At 50.1% G+C, this 15572-nt stretch overlaps 1 protein-coding gene across 2 annotated transcripts in view; it reads left to right on the top strand.

Moving 5' to 3' along the window:
• The window catches only part of FAM117B (family with sequence similarity 117 member B), a 132007-nt gene that overhangs the window by 16602 nt on the left and 99833 nt on the right, over positions 1-15572 (top strand). For both annotated transcript variants that reach the window (XM_088462091.1, XM_088462090.1), the window contains exons 2-4: positions 4226-4374; positions 6445-6537; positions 9335-9442. In XM_088462091.1, coding sequence (XP_088318217.1) covers positions 4226-4374; positions 6445-6537; positions 9335-9442 — 350 coding nt within the window. The remainder of the gene's footprint in view (positions 1-4225; positions 4375-6444; positions 6538-9334; positions 9443-15572) is intronic.

Raw genomic sequence — 15572 nt, 5'->3', positions numbered from 1 at the left:
GTGCTGGCTGACTTTGCAGTTGAATGTGATGAATGCAGCTTGTGTGCCAGGCCCCACTGTTACTGCATAATAATGGATGTATGCAATAGCAACTACTGTACTAAATCATTTTCTACCTGATCTAAGTGAAGTCCAAGATAAAAATGAAATAGTGCAAATAGCAATGATATTCTTTATTGTTGCCATGGTATTCACGGCGTGATACTGCGCAGCTACAGACTGAGGCTTTTGTAAGACTTGTGTTGTGAAATGTCCACTGAGAATAATCCGCAAAATGATAATGCAAAGTCCTGTGGCCACAATCCCAGCGCTTCCCCTGTATGACTCCCGTATGCTGTTACAGCCTGGTATGGAAATTCCTTTATATATTCCTGCTTAGAACAGTCCGTGTTTCAAATGGCATCTAAGTATGTGAGGAGTTTTTGATGAAGAGGGAAAAAATAAAACCTCCTTCCGGTAAGGCCAAGGTCATAGCTTTGAGCGCCAGGACATTCACATGCGTTAGAGAAGGTTTAGGGCCTACTCGTAGACTGTATTTAAAGCTTTGAATACACTTAAGCTGGCCACACACATGGTGATCTGCCCACGCTCAGCCGATGTGTACGATTTGTGTACGATTTCCCTTGATACTCTCCCCGGCAGCTCTGCACACAATTTGGTGTCCAATCTTCATACGATCTCTCCTGCATCCAGGCTTTTCTCCTGTGCATCGTGTCCTAGATTGTCAGATCTGCCCTACTGCACGGCAGATCTGACGATGCGATGTGTGACCCGCGGGGACTCGCATCGTGAGTGGGGACTCGCGATTTCCTCAGGATTTGGCCATATTTTACATGATCTGTCGTTCCAATGTGTCGGAATCGGCCAGATCGGGTAAAATATCGCTGTGTGTGTGGCCAGCTTTTAATATGGTGTCCGTGTAGTCTCCCGGTTGTGGTATGTACATGGGTTGGGTATGAAGTCCCGTCCTCAGCGCCATGTGCAAAGCCGATGCCGTAAGCCCGAAATACCAGAATCCTGACGGGGCAGGTAAGTATACTAAACCTACCCTTCTAACCCTCCCTTAGGGGTGCCTAAACCAAAAACTCCTCGGGTGGTGCCAAACCCTGTCCCTCCCGGGGGTGCCTAAACGCTAACCCTGTCCACGCTTACCTTCGTTCGGGGAGCCGTCTTGTAGGGAGTCCGTCATCTGGCCTAAAGATAAGTGTCGGTATTTAGACGCCTATCTTTAGTACTAAGTTGGGATTTCGACGCTGGGATTCCGTCAGATGGCTTCTCATGTCTCGTATTCTAACTACATCCCATGTACACACAGGCAACAGGAGAAAGCCTTGGACAGCACAAAAGGATTTCTAACCAGATCTTACTTTTCTTTTGCTGACAACTTTTCTCAGTTGCCAACGTCCTGCCAGGCTAGAGGTTTAATTTGTAAAGAAAAATCTCAACCAATCCAGCACCTAAAAACTGCTACCAGCAACAGAAAAGGGAGATCTGGTTAAAGTAGTGATTTGTGCTGTTCATGGCTTTTACCCATGGTGACTGTACCTACTTCAACGGAGAGACTCCACTGATGCCTGTGGGTCCCTGTCCCAGCCAACTGAGAGACTCCACTGATGCCTGTGGGTACCTGCCCCAACCAACGTAGAGACTCCACTGACGCCTGTGGGTACCTGCCCCAACCAATGGAGAGACTCCACTGACTCCTGTGGGTACCTGCCCCAACCAACGGAGAGACTCCACTGACGCCTGTGGGTACCTGCCCCAACCAACGGAGAGACTCCACTGACGCCTGTGGGTACCTGCCCCAACCAACGGAGAGACTCCACTGACGCCTGTGGGTACCTGCCCCAACCAACGGAGAGACTCCACTGACGCCTGTGGGTACCTGCCCCAACCAACGGAGAGACTCCACTGACGCCTGTGGGTACCTGCCCCAACCAACGGAGAGACTCCACTGATGCCTGTGGGGTACCTGTCCCAGCCAACTGAGAGACTCCACTGATGCCTGTGGGTACCTGCCCCAACCAACGGAGAGACTCCACTGATGCCTGTGGGTACCTGCCCCAACCAACGGAGAGACTCCACTGATGCCTGTGGGTACCTGCCCCAACCAACGGAGAGACTCCACTGATGCCTGTGGGTACCTGTCCCAGCCAACGGAGAGACTCCACTGATGCCTGTGGGTACCTGCCCCAACCAATGGAGAGACTCCACTGATGCCTGTGGGTACCTGCCCCAACCAACGGAGAGACTCCACTGATGCCTGTGGGTACCTGCCCCAACCAACGGAGAGATTCCACTGACGCCTGTGGGTACCTTCCCCAACCAACGGAGAGACTCCACTGACGCCTGTGGGTATCTGCCCCAACCAACGTAGAGACTCCACTGACTCCTGTGGGTATCTGCCCCAACCAACGTAGAGACTCCACTGACTCCTGTGGGTACCTGCCCCAACCAACGTAGAGACTCCACTGATGCCTGTGGGTACCTGCCCCAACCAAGGGAGAGACTCCCCTGATGCCTGTGGGGGTACCTGTCCCAGCCAATGGGGGGACCACACAGACGCCTGCAGGTACCTGCCCCATCAGGGAAACTGTTTATCATGGGCGGTAGTGTGGTGTTAATCAGGCTTTTGGCTGACGTGTGGCTCCCTTGTACAGTGACACGCTCAATTGTTTGGGGCTGTTGGAGGAGATAAGTGAAGTCTTTGTGGTCTCTACGTTGGTTGGGGCAGGATGCTGTAACCACACCCATTTTGTGTTTTCTGGGCGTAACTTATTCCACCCAGGGTAATCCTATGTAGTGCGCCCAAAACGGCTGCCTCAATTGGTACTTTTGTGGGTGGAATATTTAACCCATAGAAGGTAATTTCCAAAATGTCTGCACCAACCCTGCAATACGCTTATTGTGCTCTCTAGATTTCAGTTGATTGTAATTATCTCAATGCGGATTTCTACTGTTTGTTTTTTTTCCAACACCAAATCCTTGTACAACGTACCATGTTTTCTGACGTTTGTAAAGCGACTTTGAGTCCTATGGGAGAAAAGCGCTATATAAATACAATTATTATTATTAGATATGAGAGAGAACTGTATTTACAGTAGACGCTGGACTTATTTGGGGCAACATATTTGGCTACAGAAAATGATCATTCAATTTCAAAGTGCTGAGATTAGTATCAGCGGTTCTGTGTAGGCACTGATAGAAATAAATGTCTGTAATCCATAGAAGAGACCCCTGCCTAATTCCTCTAGCAGAATATAAAAGGCAATGTGAGACCGTCCTGCATGCTATTGAATCCCATCTTACTCCATTGTTGTATAATATCCCCAATAAGTGTTAGGAAAGGCTCTGCTCCCTACACGCACATATTCAGCAGTGTTATTTACAATATATTATGCCACACCACATATTTCACATCCTGTGTGTCCCTGATCTCTATGGGGGTGATTCAATTCAGTGCCATGTGAATAGCGCCGGGAAGGAGTACCCGGAGCTATTCAATTGACCGCGCTGTTAGGTCCCACTAAAACCACTTAAGTCGGAGTATGCCGGTTACCGCGCCTAAAGCTGGGTGTTTAGTGCTCAGCTGTTGGCACCGCACTGAGTCGGAAAACAGCATCGCGGCTGGCACTTAAGTCCTTCAAGGTGGCGCTGTATTGAATATCCCCCTATATGACTACACATGTTTAGCTCAGCAAGTTGTGAGTGTTCTGTAAGAGAAGACTGTGATGTCCTTTTACTCTTAGTTGTGGCCCTGGGGCACCCTGTGTCTGCTTCTTTATGCTTAATCATTAGTAAAGAAAATTCAGCAGTGCTTTGTGCGGCCTTGAATGCCCGGGCAGGGTGTGGTGAATGCGCCGGCAGGGTGTGGTGGATGCACGGGCAGTGTGTGTGGTAAATGTGCCGGCAGTGTGTGTGGTGAATGCGCTGACAGGGTGTGGTGAATGCCCGGGCAGCATGTGGTGAATGCCCGCGCAGCGTGTGGGGTGAATGCGCCGGCAGGGTGTGTTGGATGCACGAGCAGTGTGTGTGGTAAATGTGCCGGCAGTGTATGTGGTGAATGCGCCGGAAGGGTGTGGTGAATGCCCGGGCAGCGTGTGTGGTGAATGCACGGCAGTGTGTGGTGAATGTTGAATAGTTTATGAAGGACACAAGATAAATATTTGCACTAGGAGGAGCCGCTTTCTGGAGGGGTTGATGATAAATGTGTTTCTCTTATCAGGTGATAAACCGCCGCCGCCTTCGTCCAGCCCATCAAGCTTAATCCGTCGCACATCATCGCTAGATACTCTGGCTGCTCCTTATCTCTCTGGACAGTGGCCCCGAGAACACGGCCAGATCGCTCCATGCATGAGAGATAAATCCACTCAGGTAACTGGGAGGGTGACGGTGTCATTACTGCCGACCACTAGCCCCTGTGTATCTCCCCTCCGCACCGGTGTAGCCATTCTCACTTTTATTTCTTCACTACGGTAATAATGACACATACGTACTATGGCTTCTCCTCTCCCCTGTACCCTAACTACGGTAATAATGACACATACGTACTATGGCTTCTCCTCTCCCCTGTACCCTAACTACGGTAATAATGACACATACGTACTATGGCTTCTCCTCTCCCCCGTACCCTAACTACGGTAATAATGACACATACGTACTATGGCTTCTCCTCTCCCCCGTACCCTAACTACAGTAATAATGACACATACGTACTATGGCTTCTCCTCTCCCCCGTACCCTAACTACGGTAATAATGACACATACGTACAATGGCTTCTCCTCTCCCCCGTACCCTAACTACGGTAATAATGACACATACGTACTATGGCTTCTCCTCTCCCCTGTACCCTAACTACGGTAATAATGACACATACGTACTATGGCTTCTCCTCTCCCCTGTACCCTAACTACGGTAATAATGACACATACGTACTATGGCTTCTCCTCTCCCCTGTACCCTAACTACGGTAATAATGACACATACGTACTATGGCTTCTCCTCTCCCCCGTACCCTAACTACGGTAATAATGACACATACGTACTATGGCTTCTCCTCTCCCCCGTACCCTAACTACGGTAATAATGACACATACGTACTATGGCTTCTCCTCTCCCCCGTACCCTAACTACGGTAATAATGACACATACGTACAATGGCTTCTCCTCTCCCCCGTACCCTAACTACGGTAATAATGACACATACGTACTATGGCTTCTCCTCTCCCCTGTACCCTAACTACAGTATCTGCATCCACCCGCTGCTCAGTATAGGACCGCTCTCACCTCTCCCATTCCACAGCTAACCCCAGGGGCCGCACATAATTGGGGGGTCGACAATCACAATTGTTAAAATCAATACATTATTTTTGGTTGAATTGAGCAGCGTGGGTGGGTTGGCATGCAGGGTAGTGGGTGGGTTGGCATGCAGGGTAGTGGGTAGGTTGGCATGCAGGGTAGTGGGTAGGTTGGCATGCAGGGTAGTGGGTAGGTTGGCATGCAGGGTAGTGGTTGTGCAGTGGTAGGTACACCTGAAACCTGAAGATAAAATGTTTCAGCTGCTCGGAATGAACGTCGGTGAAAATGTCGGTACAGATCTCCCATATTGCTCCTATACATTTGGCTAAATGCACGGGCAGAGCTTTTCCTGGTGTTGGGGCATCTGGCAGCCTCAGCGTAGGGTACTGTGTTCTAATAGAGCCCTAGCCCTTCCCATTGGTGCAGGATCCCTGATATGCTTTGTGTGTTAGTGTATTCCGGCCCATCACTTTCATTCATTCACGGACTGTCTGCATCATAGCTTGTTTGTGCCGTAAGTGGCAGATCCCAGAGGCGGTACACATCGCAAAGTGCGCCCGCGCGTGCTTCGCTACAACTCTCCATCATTAGTGTAGGAGATGCAGCACAGGCTACGCATCCTAATGCTGCTCTGATTATCTACTTTATTAAAGCTAATGTTACGGAAACTAGTTATGGTTACAGAATAAATGCACAGGTGACCGATTGGTTGTGGCCAGTAACTAGTGGCGATATGGCTGTAAAATATCCCTGTCTCCTATAGATAATGGAGGCAGCCAGTATTCCCGAGACGCAGTGCATTGCAGCAAGTTAATGGTATTAATTCTACGTATCTTAGTGTAGCTTCCTTTATTAATGGATGCCTTGGCGCTGTGTACATGAGTTAGTAAATACTAGTAGAAGCTGTGCGGGGACTCTCTCTGGTTGGCTGATATTTCGGGGCCGTTTTGCATTGAATAAACATGATCATGAGAAGATTACTTTATTGTAGGTCTCTAGTAAGAATCGCAAACAGACCAAGCGTTAGTGATGGAAATGATTGTGCTACATACCAAATACACGATACCCCGCTAAATCATCGTCCGAGCATGCTCTAATGAAGCGCTGCATAATTATAATATATATCTTCTTCATCCCAAATGCAGACGGAGAATGCCTGGGCCGAGGAGTACGCAGAGAAGAAGAAAAGCTCCCACAAGCGTTCTGCGTCCTGGGGTAGTAACGAGCAGCTGAAAGAGGTTAGACAGCTACCATCATGTGTCATTGTACGTGTGTGGTTATTCCTCCTCATCCTCACACTGCCCATTCTCATGTGTTATGGGGCATGGCTGGTATTCAGCCCCGGTTACTCTGTGTCATTGTACGTGTGTGGTCACTCCTCATCCTCACACTGCCCATTCTCATGTGTTATGGGGCATGGCTGGTATTCAGCCCCGGTTACTCTGTGTCATTGTACGTGTGTGGTCACTCCTCGTCCTCACACTGCCCATTCTCATGTGTTATGGGGCATGGCTGGTATTCAGCCCCGGTTACTCTGTGTCATTGTACATGTGTGGTCACTCCTCGTCCTCACACTGCCCATTCTCATGTGTTATGGGGCATGGCTGGTATTCAGCCCCGGTTACTCTGTGTCATTGTACGTGTGTGGTCACTCCAACTCATCCTCACACTGCCCATTCTCATGTGTTATGGGGCATGGCTGGTATTCAGCCCCGGTTGTAATTGTACGTGTGTGGTCACTCCTCCTCATCCTCACACTGCCCATTCTCGTGTGTTATGGGGCATGGCTGGTATTCAGCCCCGGTTGTAATTGTACGTGTGTGGTCACTCCTCCTCATCCTCACTCTGCCCATTCTCATGTGTTATGGGGCATGGCTGGTATTCAGCCCTGGTTACTCTGTGTCATTGTACGTGTGTGGTCAGTCCTCATCCTCACTCTGCCCATTCTCATGTGTTATGGGGCATGGCTGGTATTCAGCCCTGGTTACTCTGTGTCATTGTATGTGTGTGGTCACTCCTCCTCATCCTCACTCTGCCCATTCTCATGTGTTATGGGGCATGGCTGGTATTCAGCCCTGGTTACTCTGTGTCATTGTACGTGTGTGGTTACTCCTCATCCTCACACTGCCCATTCTCATGTGTTATGGGGCATGGCTGGTATTCAGCCCCGGTTACTCTGTGTCATTGTACGTGTGTGGTCACTCCAACTCATCCTCACACTGCCCATTCTCATGTGTTATGGGGCATGGCTGGTATTCAGCCCCGGTTGTAATTGTACGTGTGTGGTCACTCCTCCTCATCCTCACACTGCCCATTCTCATGTGTTATGGGGCATGGCTGGTATTCAGCCCCGGTTACTCTGTGTCATTGTACGTGTGTGGTCACTCCTCGTCCTCACACTGCCCATTCTCATGTGTTATGGGGCATGGCTGGTATTCAGCCCCGGTTACTCTGTGTCATTGTACGTGTGTGGTCACTCCTCGTCCTCACACTGCCCATTCTCATGTGTTATGGGGCATGGCTGGTATTCAGCCCCGGTTGTCATTGTACGTGTGTGGTCACTCCTCATCCTGACACTGCCCATTCTCGTGTGTTATGGGGCATGGCTGGTATTCAGCCCCGGTTGTAATTGTACGTGTGTGGTCACTCCTCCTCATCCTCACACTGCCCATTCTCATGTGTTATGGGGCATGGCTGGTATTCGGCCCCGGTTACTCTGTGTCATTGTACGTGTGTGGTCAGTCCTCATCCTCACACTGCCCATTCTCATGTGTTATGGGGCATGGCTGGTATTCAGCCTCGGTTACTCTGTGTCATTATACGTGTGTGGTCACTCCAACTCATCCTCACACTGCCCATTCTCATGTGTTATGGGGCATGGCTGGTATTCAGCCCCGGTTGTAATTGTACGTGTGTGGTCACTCCTCCTCATCCTCACACTGCCCATTCTCGTGTGTTATGGGGCATGGCTGGTATTCAGCCCCGGTTGTAATTGTACGTGTGTGGTCACTCCTCCTCATCCTCACACTGCCCATTCTCATGTGTTATGGGGCATGGCTGGTATTCGGCCCCGGTTACTCTGTGTCATTGTACGTGTGTGGTCAGTCCTCATCCTCACTCTGCCCATTCTCATGTGTTATGGGGCATGGCTGGTATTCAGCCCTGGTTACTCTGTGTCATTGTACGTGTGTGGTCACTCCTCATCCTCACTCTGCCCATTCTCATGTGTTATGGGGCATGGCTGGTATTCAGCCCTGGTTACTCTGTGTCATTGTACGTGTGTGGTCACTCCTCCTCATCCTCACTCTGCCCATTCTCATGTGTTATGGGGCATGGCTGGTATTCAGCCCTGGTTACTCTGTGTCATTGTACGTGTGTGGTTACTCCTCATCCTCACACTGCCCATTCTCATGTGTTATGGGGCATGGCTGGTATTCAGCCCCGGTTACTCTGTGTCATTGTACGTGTGTGGTCACTCCAACTCATCCTCACTCTGCCCATTCTCATGTGTTTATGGGGCATGGCTGGTATTCACATGAAATGGCGTTTACAATCTGAACAAAGGTATATAATGTGAAATGTCTTTGTTACACTGTTGGAGGGGTTCCCATGGGTGGTCTTGCTGCATTGATGGGACGGGCACACATTGTACATCACTTGGTGTTAGAAGGTGAACGCAGGTATATTGTAGCGCTCTTCCATAAAGGGCTTGTTACAGAGCCCATGTACTGCGCTGCGACACTACCAGTCCATGTCCTCACCTCTGTCCTGCTCATTCGTTATTGGGGGTTAATCCTGAGCTGCTGTCAGACTTGTTTGGTTCAATATTAGGGAAAGTCACTGGCGTCAGTGTAAGTCCTCATATGTACAGCCAGGGGCACTGATCAGCCACACTTCCTAGAAAGGTATATATAGAGATTGTTTGTGATTGTTCCTTTTTGTATTATTTTCTTTGACTCTCACACAGAAAAATAATTTTCATTAAATACAAATTCATTTCCCAGCAGCCACTAATGTCTCCTGCTCTCTCCTTAGATTGCAAAATTACGTCAGCAGCTTCAGAGAAGTAAACACAGCAGCAGACACCACCGGGATAAGGAGCGGCAGTCTCCGTTCCATGGCAACCACACCGCTATAAACCAGGTAAGGCTCTGCAAGAGGCGATACCATGGAAACCAGCTAGGATTTCTCCGGAGCGCGCTCCGCATTGTGTGAGCGTTACAGCACTATATATTAAAACTGTGACATGGCCGCAGGATTGCCATACCTAATGCTACAGCTCTGGTACATAATTATATTACCATACCTAATGCTACTGCTCTGGTACATAATTATATTACCATACCTAATGCTACTGCTCTGGTACATAATTATATTACCATACCTAATGCTACTGCTCTGGTACATAATTATATTACCATACCTAATGCTACTGCTCTGGTACATAATTATATTACCATACCTAATGCTACTGCTCTGGTACATAATTATATTACCATACCTAATGCTACTGCTCTGGTACATAATTATATTACCATACCTAATCCTACTGCTCTGGTACATAATTATATTACCATACCTAATGCTACTGCTCTGGTACATAATTATATTACCATACCTAATGCTACTGCTCTGGTACATAATTATATTACCATACCTAATGCTACTGCTCTGGTACATAATTATATTACCATACCTAATGCTACTGCTCTGGTACATAATTATATTACCATACCTAATGCTACTGCTCTGGTACATAAATCCTGCCTTATTATATTGCCAGCCGTTCTCTTTCCTGATGTACATAGATTTGTACATTCCAGTAACATTGTGACGGGTTCTCCTACTGTAATGTGGCTGCAGATTTGCATCTTCTGACAATGAAATGGGATAGTGTAAGTCATGACTGGATAATTGCCTCTATTAGCAGCAAAGTCCAGATTTGCTGTCACTGACCCCTGCCTGACCAAGCATCAGCTACGGAGGTCCCTGTATGTCTTTGTGTACATTTAGCGCTATTATAGGGATCTTCATGGATTTTCCCAACATCCTTTTAGTGTGTAAAATATCCTCCTGTTTAGTAGCAATGTATCCTAAGCCGGGAGTCGTGTGTGTGTGTCTGTGTGTGTCTGTGTGTGTCTGTGTGTGTCTGTGTGTGTCTGTCTCTGATGAGGCCTTCTAGGCTAAACGCCATCCTAATACACTTTACATACTTTAGGGGAGGTGGGTGGTGTCAGACTCGGAGGGGTGAAGACGTCTCAGTTATATATATATATATATATATATATATATTATATATATATGTATGTATAATATGCACTCTCTGATAGTGAGCAGTAATTGGTACACAGTGATAAAACGTATGTTAATGAAGCATCTCCACATGGTCTGGGTGATATATGAAAATGTACGTGATGGATTCTCTTGGTTCATTTGTTTACTGTAGTGTTACACCAAACACGCTCCTGAGGCGAGCGCTCACTGCGATAATACGGTCTACCAGTATAGTTTTCTATGAAAATGCTGCCTGTCCTGGTTACTTATAATTGTGGCTGCAAGGGGCATGTTTGGTGGTGTAACACGCTGTAGGGTCACCTCCCTCTAATGATGGGACAGGCTCCCTAATTCTCACCTGCCCAGGTGGTGTAACACGCTGTAGGGTCACCTCCCTCTAATGATGGGACAGGCTCCCTAATTCTCACCTGCCCAGGTGGTGTAACACACTGTAGGGTCACCTCCCTCTAATGATGGGACAGGCTCCCTAATTCTCACCTGCCCAGGTGGTGTAACATGCCGTAGGGTCACCTCCCTCTAATGATGGGACAGGCTCCCTAATTCTCACCTGCCCGGGTGGTGTAACACGCTGTAGGGTCACCTCCCTCTAATGATGGGACAGGCTCCCTAATTCTCACCTGCCCGGGTGGTGTAACACGCCGTAGGGTCACCTCCCTCTAATGATGGGACAGGCTCACTAATTCTCACCTGCCCAGGTGGTGTAACACGCCGTAGGGTCACCTCCCTCTAATGATGGGACAGGCTCCCTAATTCTCACCTGCCCAGGTGGTGTAACATGCCGTAGGGTCACCTCCCTCTAATGATGGGACAGGCTCCCTAATTCTCACCTGCCCAGGTGGTGTAACACGCTGTAGGGTCACCTCCCTCTAATGATGGGACAGGCTCCCTAATTCTCACCTGCCCGGGTGGTGTAACACGCTGTAGGGTCACCTCCCTCTAATGATGGGACAGGCTCCCTAATTCTCACCTGCCCAGGTGGTGTAACACGCCGTAGGGTCACCTCCCTCTAATGATGGGACAGGCTCACTAATTCTCACCTGCCCAGGTGGTGTAACACGCCGTAGGGTCACCTCCCTCTAATGATGGGACAGGCTCCTTAATTCTCACCTGCCCAGGTGGTGTAATACGCCGTAGGGTCACCTCCCTCTTATGATGGGACAGGCTCCCTAATTCTCACCTGCCCAGGTGGTGTAACACGCCGTAGGGTCACCTCCCTCTAATGATGGGACAGGCTCCCTAATTCTCACCTGCCCAGGTGGTGTAACACGCTGTAGGGTCACCTCCCTCTAATGATGGGACAGGCTCCCTAATTCTCACCTGCCCGGGTGGTGTAACACGCTGTAGGGTCACCTCCCTCTAATGATGGGACAGGCTCCCTAATTCTCACCTGCCCAGGTGGTGTAACACGCCGTAGGGTCACCTCCCTCTAATGATGGGACAGGCTCCCTAATTCTCACCTGCCCAGGTGGTGTAATACGCCGTAGGGTCACCTCCCTCTTATGATGGGACAGGCTCCCTAATTCTCACCTGCCCAGGTGGTGTAACACGCCGTAGGGTCACCTCCCTCTTATGATGGGACAGGCTCCCTAATTCTCACCTGCCCAGGTGGTGTAACACGCTGTAGGGTCATCTCCCTCTAATGATGGGACAGGCTCCCTAATTCTCACCTGCCCAGGTGGTGTAACACGCCGTAGGGTCACCTCCCTCTAATGATGGGACAGACTTAATGCTCTGAAGCTTAAACCCACCAGTGTGTGGAATTATTGTCCTACATTTGGCTGCACAAAATCAAATTTTTCTCCCGTGGAATCTGGCTTAAGTGTGGAATTCCCCTCATCTTATTTATTTGTAGCTTTCAGTATGCAGATTTCAAAACAAAACTTTTCTGTATATAGGGTGTGTACACACTATATACAGTACCACATACACACTATATACAGTACCATATACACACCCGCCCAGGCTACCTGAGTGTCTCTGAGAATAAGCCTGTTCTGTACATACACACTATATACAGTACCACATACACACTATATACAGTACCACATACACACTATATACAGTACCACTATATACATACACACCCGTCCAGGCTACCTGCGTGTCTCTGAGAATAAGCCTGTTCTGTACGAACACACTATATACAGTACCACATACACACTATATACAGTACCACTATATACATACACACCCGTCCAGGCTACCTGCGTGTCTCTGAGAATAAGCCTGTTCTGTACGAACACACTATATACAGTACCACATACTCACTATATACAGTACCACATACACACTATTTCTACTTCAGGGTCCATAGGGGGTCCACAGGGTTGACCTTGGGGTTATAGCTGGAACAGGATCCATGGGCACCACACAGTTAAGCTTTTAGCTCCCAGGATGCACTTGGGTCCTCCTCTATACCCCGCCCCCGAGCCACAGGCACCTCAGTGTAAGCTGGTGCCCGGCCGGAGTCGGTCACCGCACAGGGGGGCTGCAGGAGCAGCCCCCAGAAGCTTTTTATTTTAAGTTAAATTTTATTTAGTTTTTTAATCTATTTTTACTACAGACGGCAGCGAAGGGCTGTCTGTACAGACGCCCACGCTGCCGCTCTGATCCCCGACTGGCGCCGCGACGCCAGTACTGATCTGGGGATCGCGGCGGGAGGACAGAGTCCGTACTAGCCGGACTCTGTCTACCTCCCAGGACTGCTGCCGGAGTCGCCGGGGATGCAGGTAAGCCGCGCGTCGCTGGCTAGCGGCGGCGCGCGGAATGCCTTAAATGCAGTCCTTTAGTGCTGGCAGTGGCGGCGGGCCCCCCCCCATAACCCGTGGGACCACTAGACCACCAGGGATAACCGGCAAGCGGGAAGCCAGCATCCCTGGGGTTATGGCCAGCCAGGGGAGGAAGCCTTCCCTGTCAGCGGCTCCTCCCCTCAGCTCAGCGCGCCTTTCAGCACGCAGTCTGGCGTCGCTGAGCTGCAGATTCCTCGGCCACTCCTCCTCTGAGGTCTCCAGCGGCCATTTTCCCACAGTGGCAGCGCAGATCTCAGGGAGCACGCGGACCGGTCCCCCTGTGTACCTCTCCCCTGATTAAGGACAGCGTACACAGCACTATAGCCCTCCCAGACACTGAATCTGGGCAGGTTGATTGTAGTGTAAAGGTGCAGTGAGTATATCTTCCTGCATGGTATGTGACTTTTTGCTAGTGCTGCCTGTCTGTGCTTATTTTCCGCTTACTGTCAGCTTATACCTATCCCTTTACTTCTCCTACAAGCCCTGCAGGTGTGTGGGGGAGGGGCGTTTCTACTGACCTCACTTATATAGATCACGTATTTGTGAGGTCCGTCACATACAGTAGTGTGCTACTCAGTGCCATATTGTGGGCTGTTGTTCAGCACACCGGTGAGTGCGTTTCACTTCTACCCTGGTGCCAGATATATAATATATTCTGTCATGTCAGACGAGGAGGTTGAGCGCTCAGTGGCTCCGGTGTTGGCCTCCTGCGGACGCTGTTCTGCAGGAGTAGATAGGGAGGATTTGTCACAGGATGGCCTGTGTAGTCGATGCCAGGTGGCTCCTGGCCCATCCAGACCTTCTCTGGTGCAGGAACCACCGTGGGCGATGTTTTTTCAAGTGCTGGTGTCTATTGCGGACCGTCTGTCGGTCCCGACTGCTCTCCCTACTAGGGCGGTGCCCCAGCCGACCATCCCCCATTCCCCGGGTGTCCCGCAGTTATTGCGGAGTCCTCCTGGGTCTCAATCAGTTGGTCCCTATGCGGGGTTGCCTATGTATATACAGGCTTCCCCTGTGCCGCAGCAGCCTGTGGTACCTTTTCAGGCCCCTATGGCGACGCCTCCACCATGGGTGGATGTGCTCTCCAACTCCGTGCAAAATTTGGCGGCCGCTTCCTCGGCTTTTCAGTCAATGTTGCAGACTGACATGCCTTCTAGGATTTCTAAACGCCCACTCATGACACGGGCTGCTCAGGTATCGGACTCAGAGGGTTCCTCAGATGATGGGGAGGTCCCTGATGACACTGACTCGGACGCCTCGGTCCAGGAAATGGATACCAAGTCGTCCATTAATGTGCGAGCACTAGTTAGGGCGGTGCGAGCTATTCTTCTTATAGAGGATGAGGCACCGGTTCCTAGGTCGAAGTTTCCTAGTTTCAAAAAAACTAAGGTGGCTTCTGCGGTGTTTCCCCTGTCGGATCAGTTGATGGATCATATGGCGGTAGCTTGGCAGGCGCCCAGTAAGAGATTCCTTCCTCAGAAGCGGTTGGCTTCTAATTACCCCTTCCCTGAGGCACATTGTAAAAAATGGGAAACTCCACCGGCGGTGGATTCCCATGTCACCCGTTTAACTCGGGGCGCCACCTTACCATTACCGTCGATATCCTCGCTGAAGGATCCCACGGACAGGAAAGTTGAGACTTGCTTAAAGTCTATTTACTCCCTCTCCGGGGCGGTGGCCCGACCGTCCATGGCCATTTCCTGGGTGGCCAAGGCCATTGAGGGGTGGGCCAATGCTTTGGAAGATACCTTCCCGGACGACGCTCCGGATGTCCAGCGGGCGTTGTTGGGACAAATGAGGGACGCCGCTTCTTACATTGGAGAAGCTTCTTTAGATGCTAGTCTGCTGACCTCGCGGGTATCGGCTGCAGCGGTGTCTGCCCGCCGATCCTTATGGTTGCGGTCCTGGAGAGCGGACTCTGATTCAAAGAAAGGTCTGGAGGCCTTACCTTTCAATGGGGAATTACTATTTGGTCCGGACTTGGACAAAATAGTGGACACCCTGGCTAAATCCAAGTCGGCCTTCCTCCCTTCGGCGGCACTGCCTGCTAAGGTTCGGAGTTCGGCTTTTCGTTCCTTTCGGGTTCAGGGTAAGGCGAAAGGTCAGTCCTTCCCAAGACAGTCTGCAAGTAAGACGGCCTCTAAACCCAAGAAGCAAGCCTGGAGTGCTCGGCGCCCTTCTTCCAAGCA

The sequence above is a fragment of the Taudactylus pleione genome, unplaced genomic scaffold (assembly GCF_031769625.1).
Source record: "Taudactylus pleione unplaced genomic scaffold, aTauple2 ptg001149l, whole genome shotgun sequence".
NCBI lineage: Eukaryota > Metazoa > Chordata > Amphibia > Anura > Myobatrachidae > Taudactylus > Taudactylus pleione.
The sequence above is the reverse complement of the archived record's forward strand: the minus strand, read 5'-3'. Positions and strand labels throughout refer to the sequence as shown.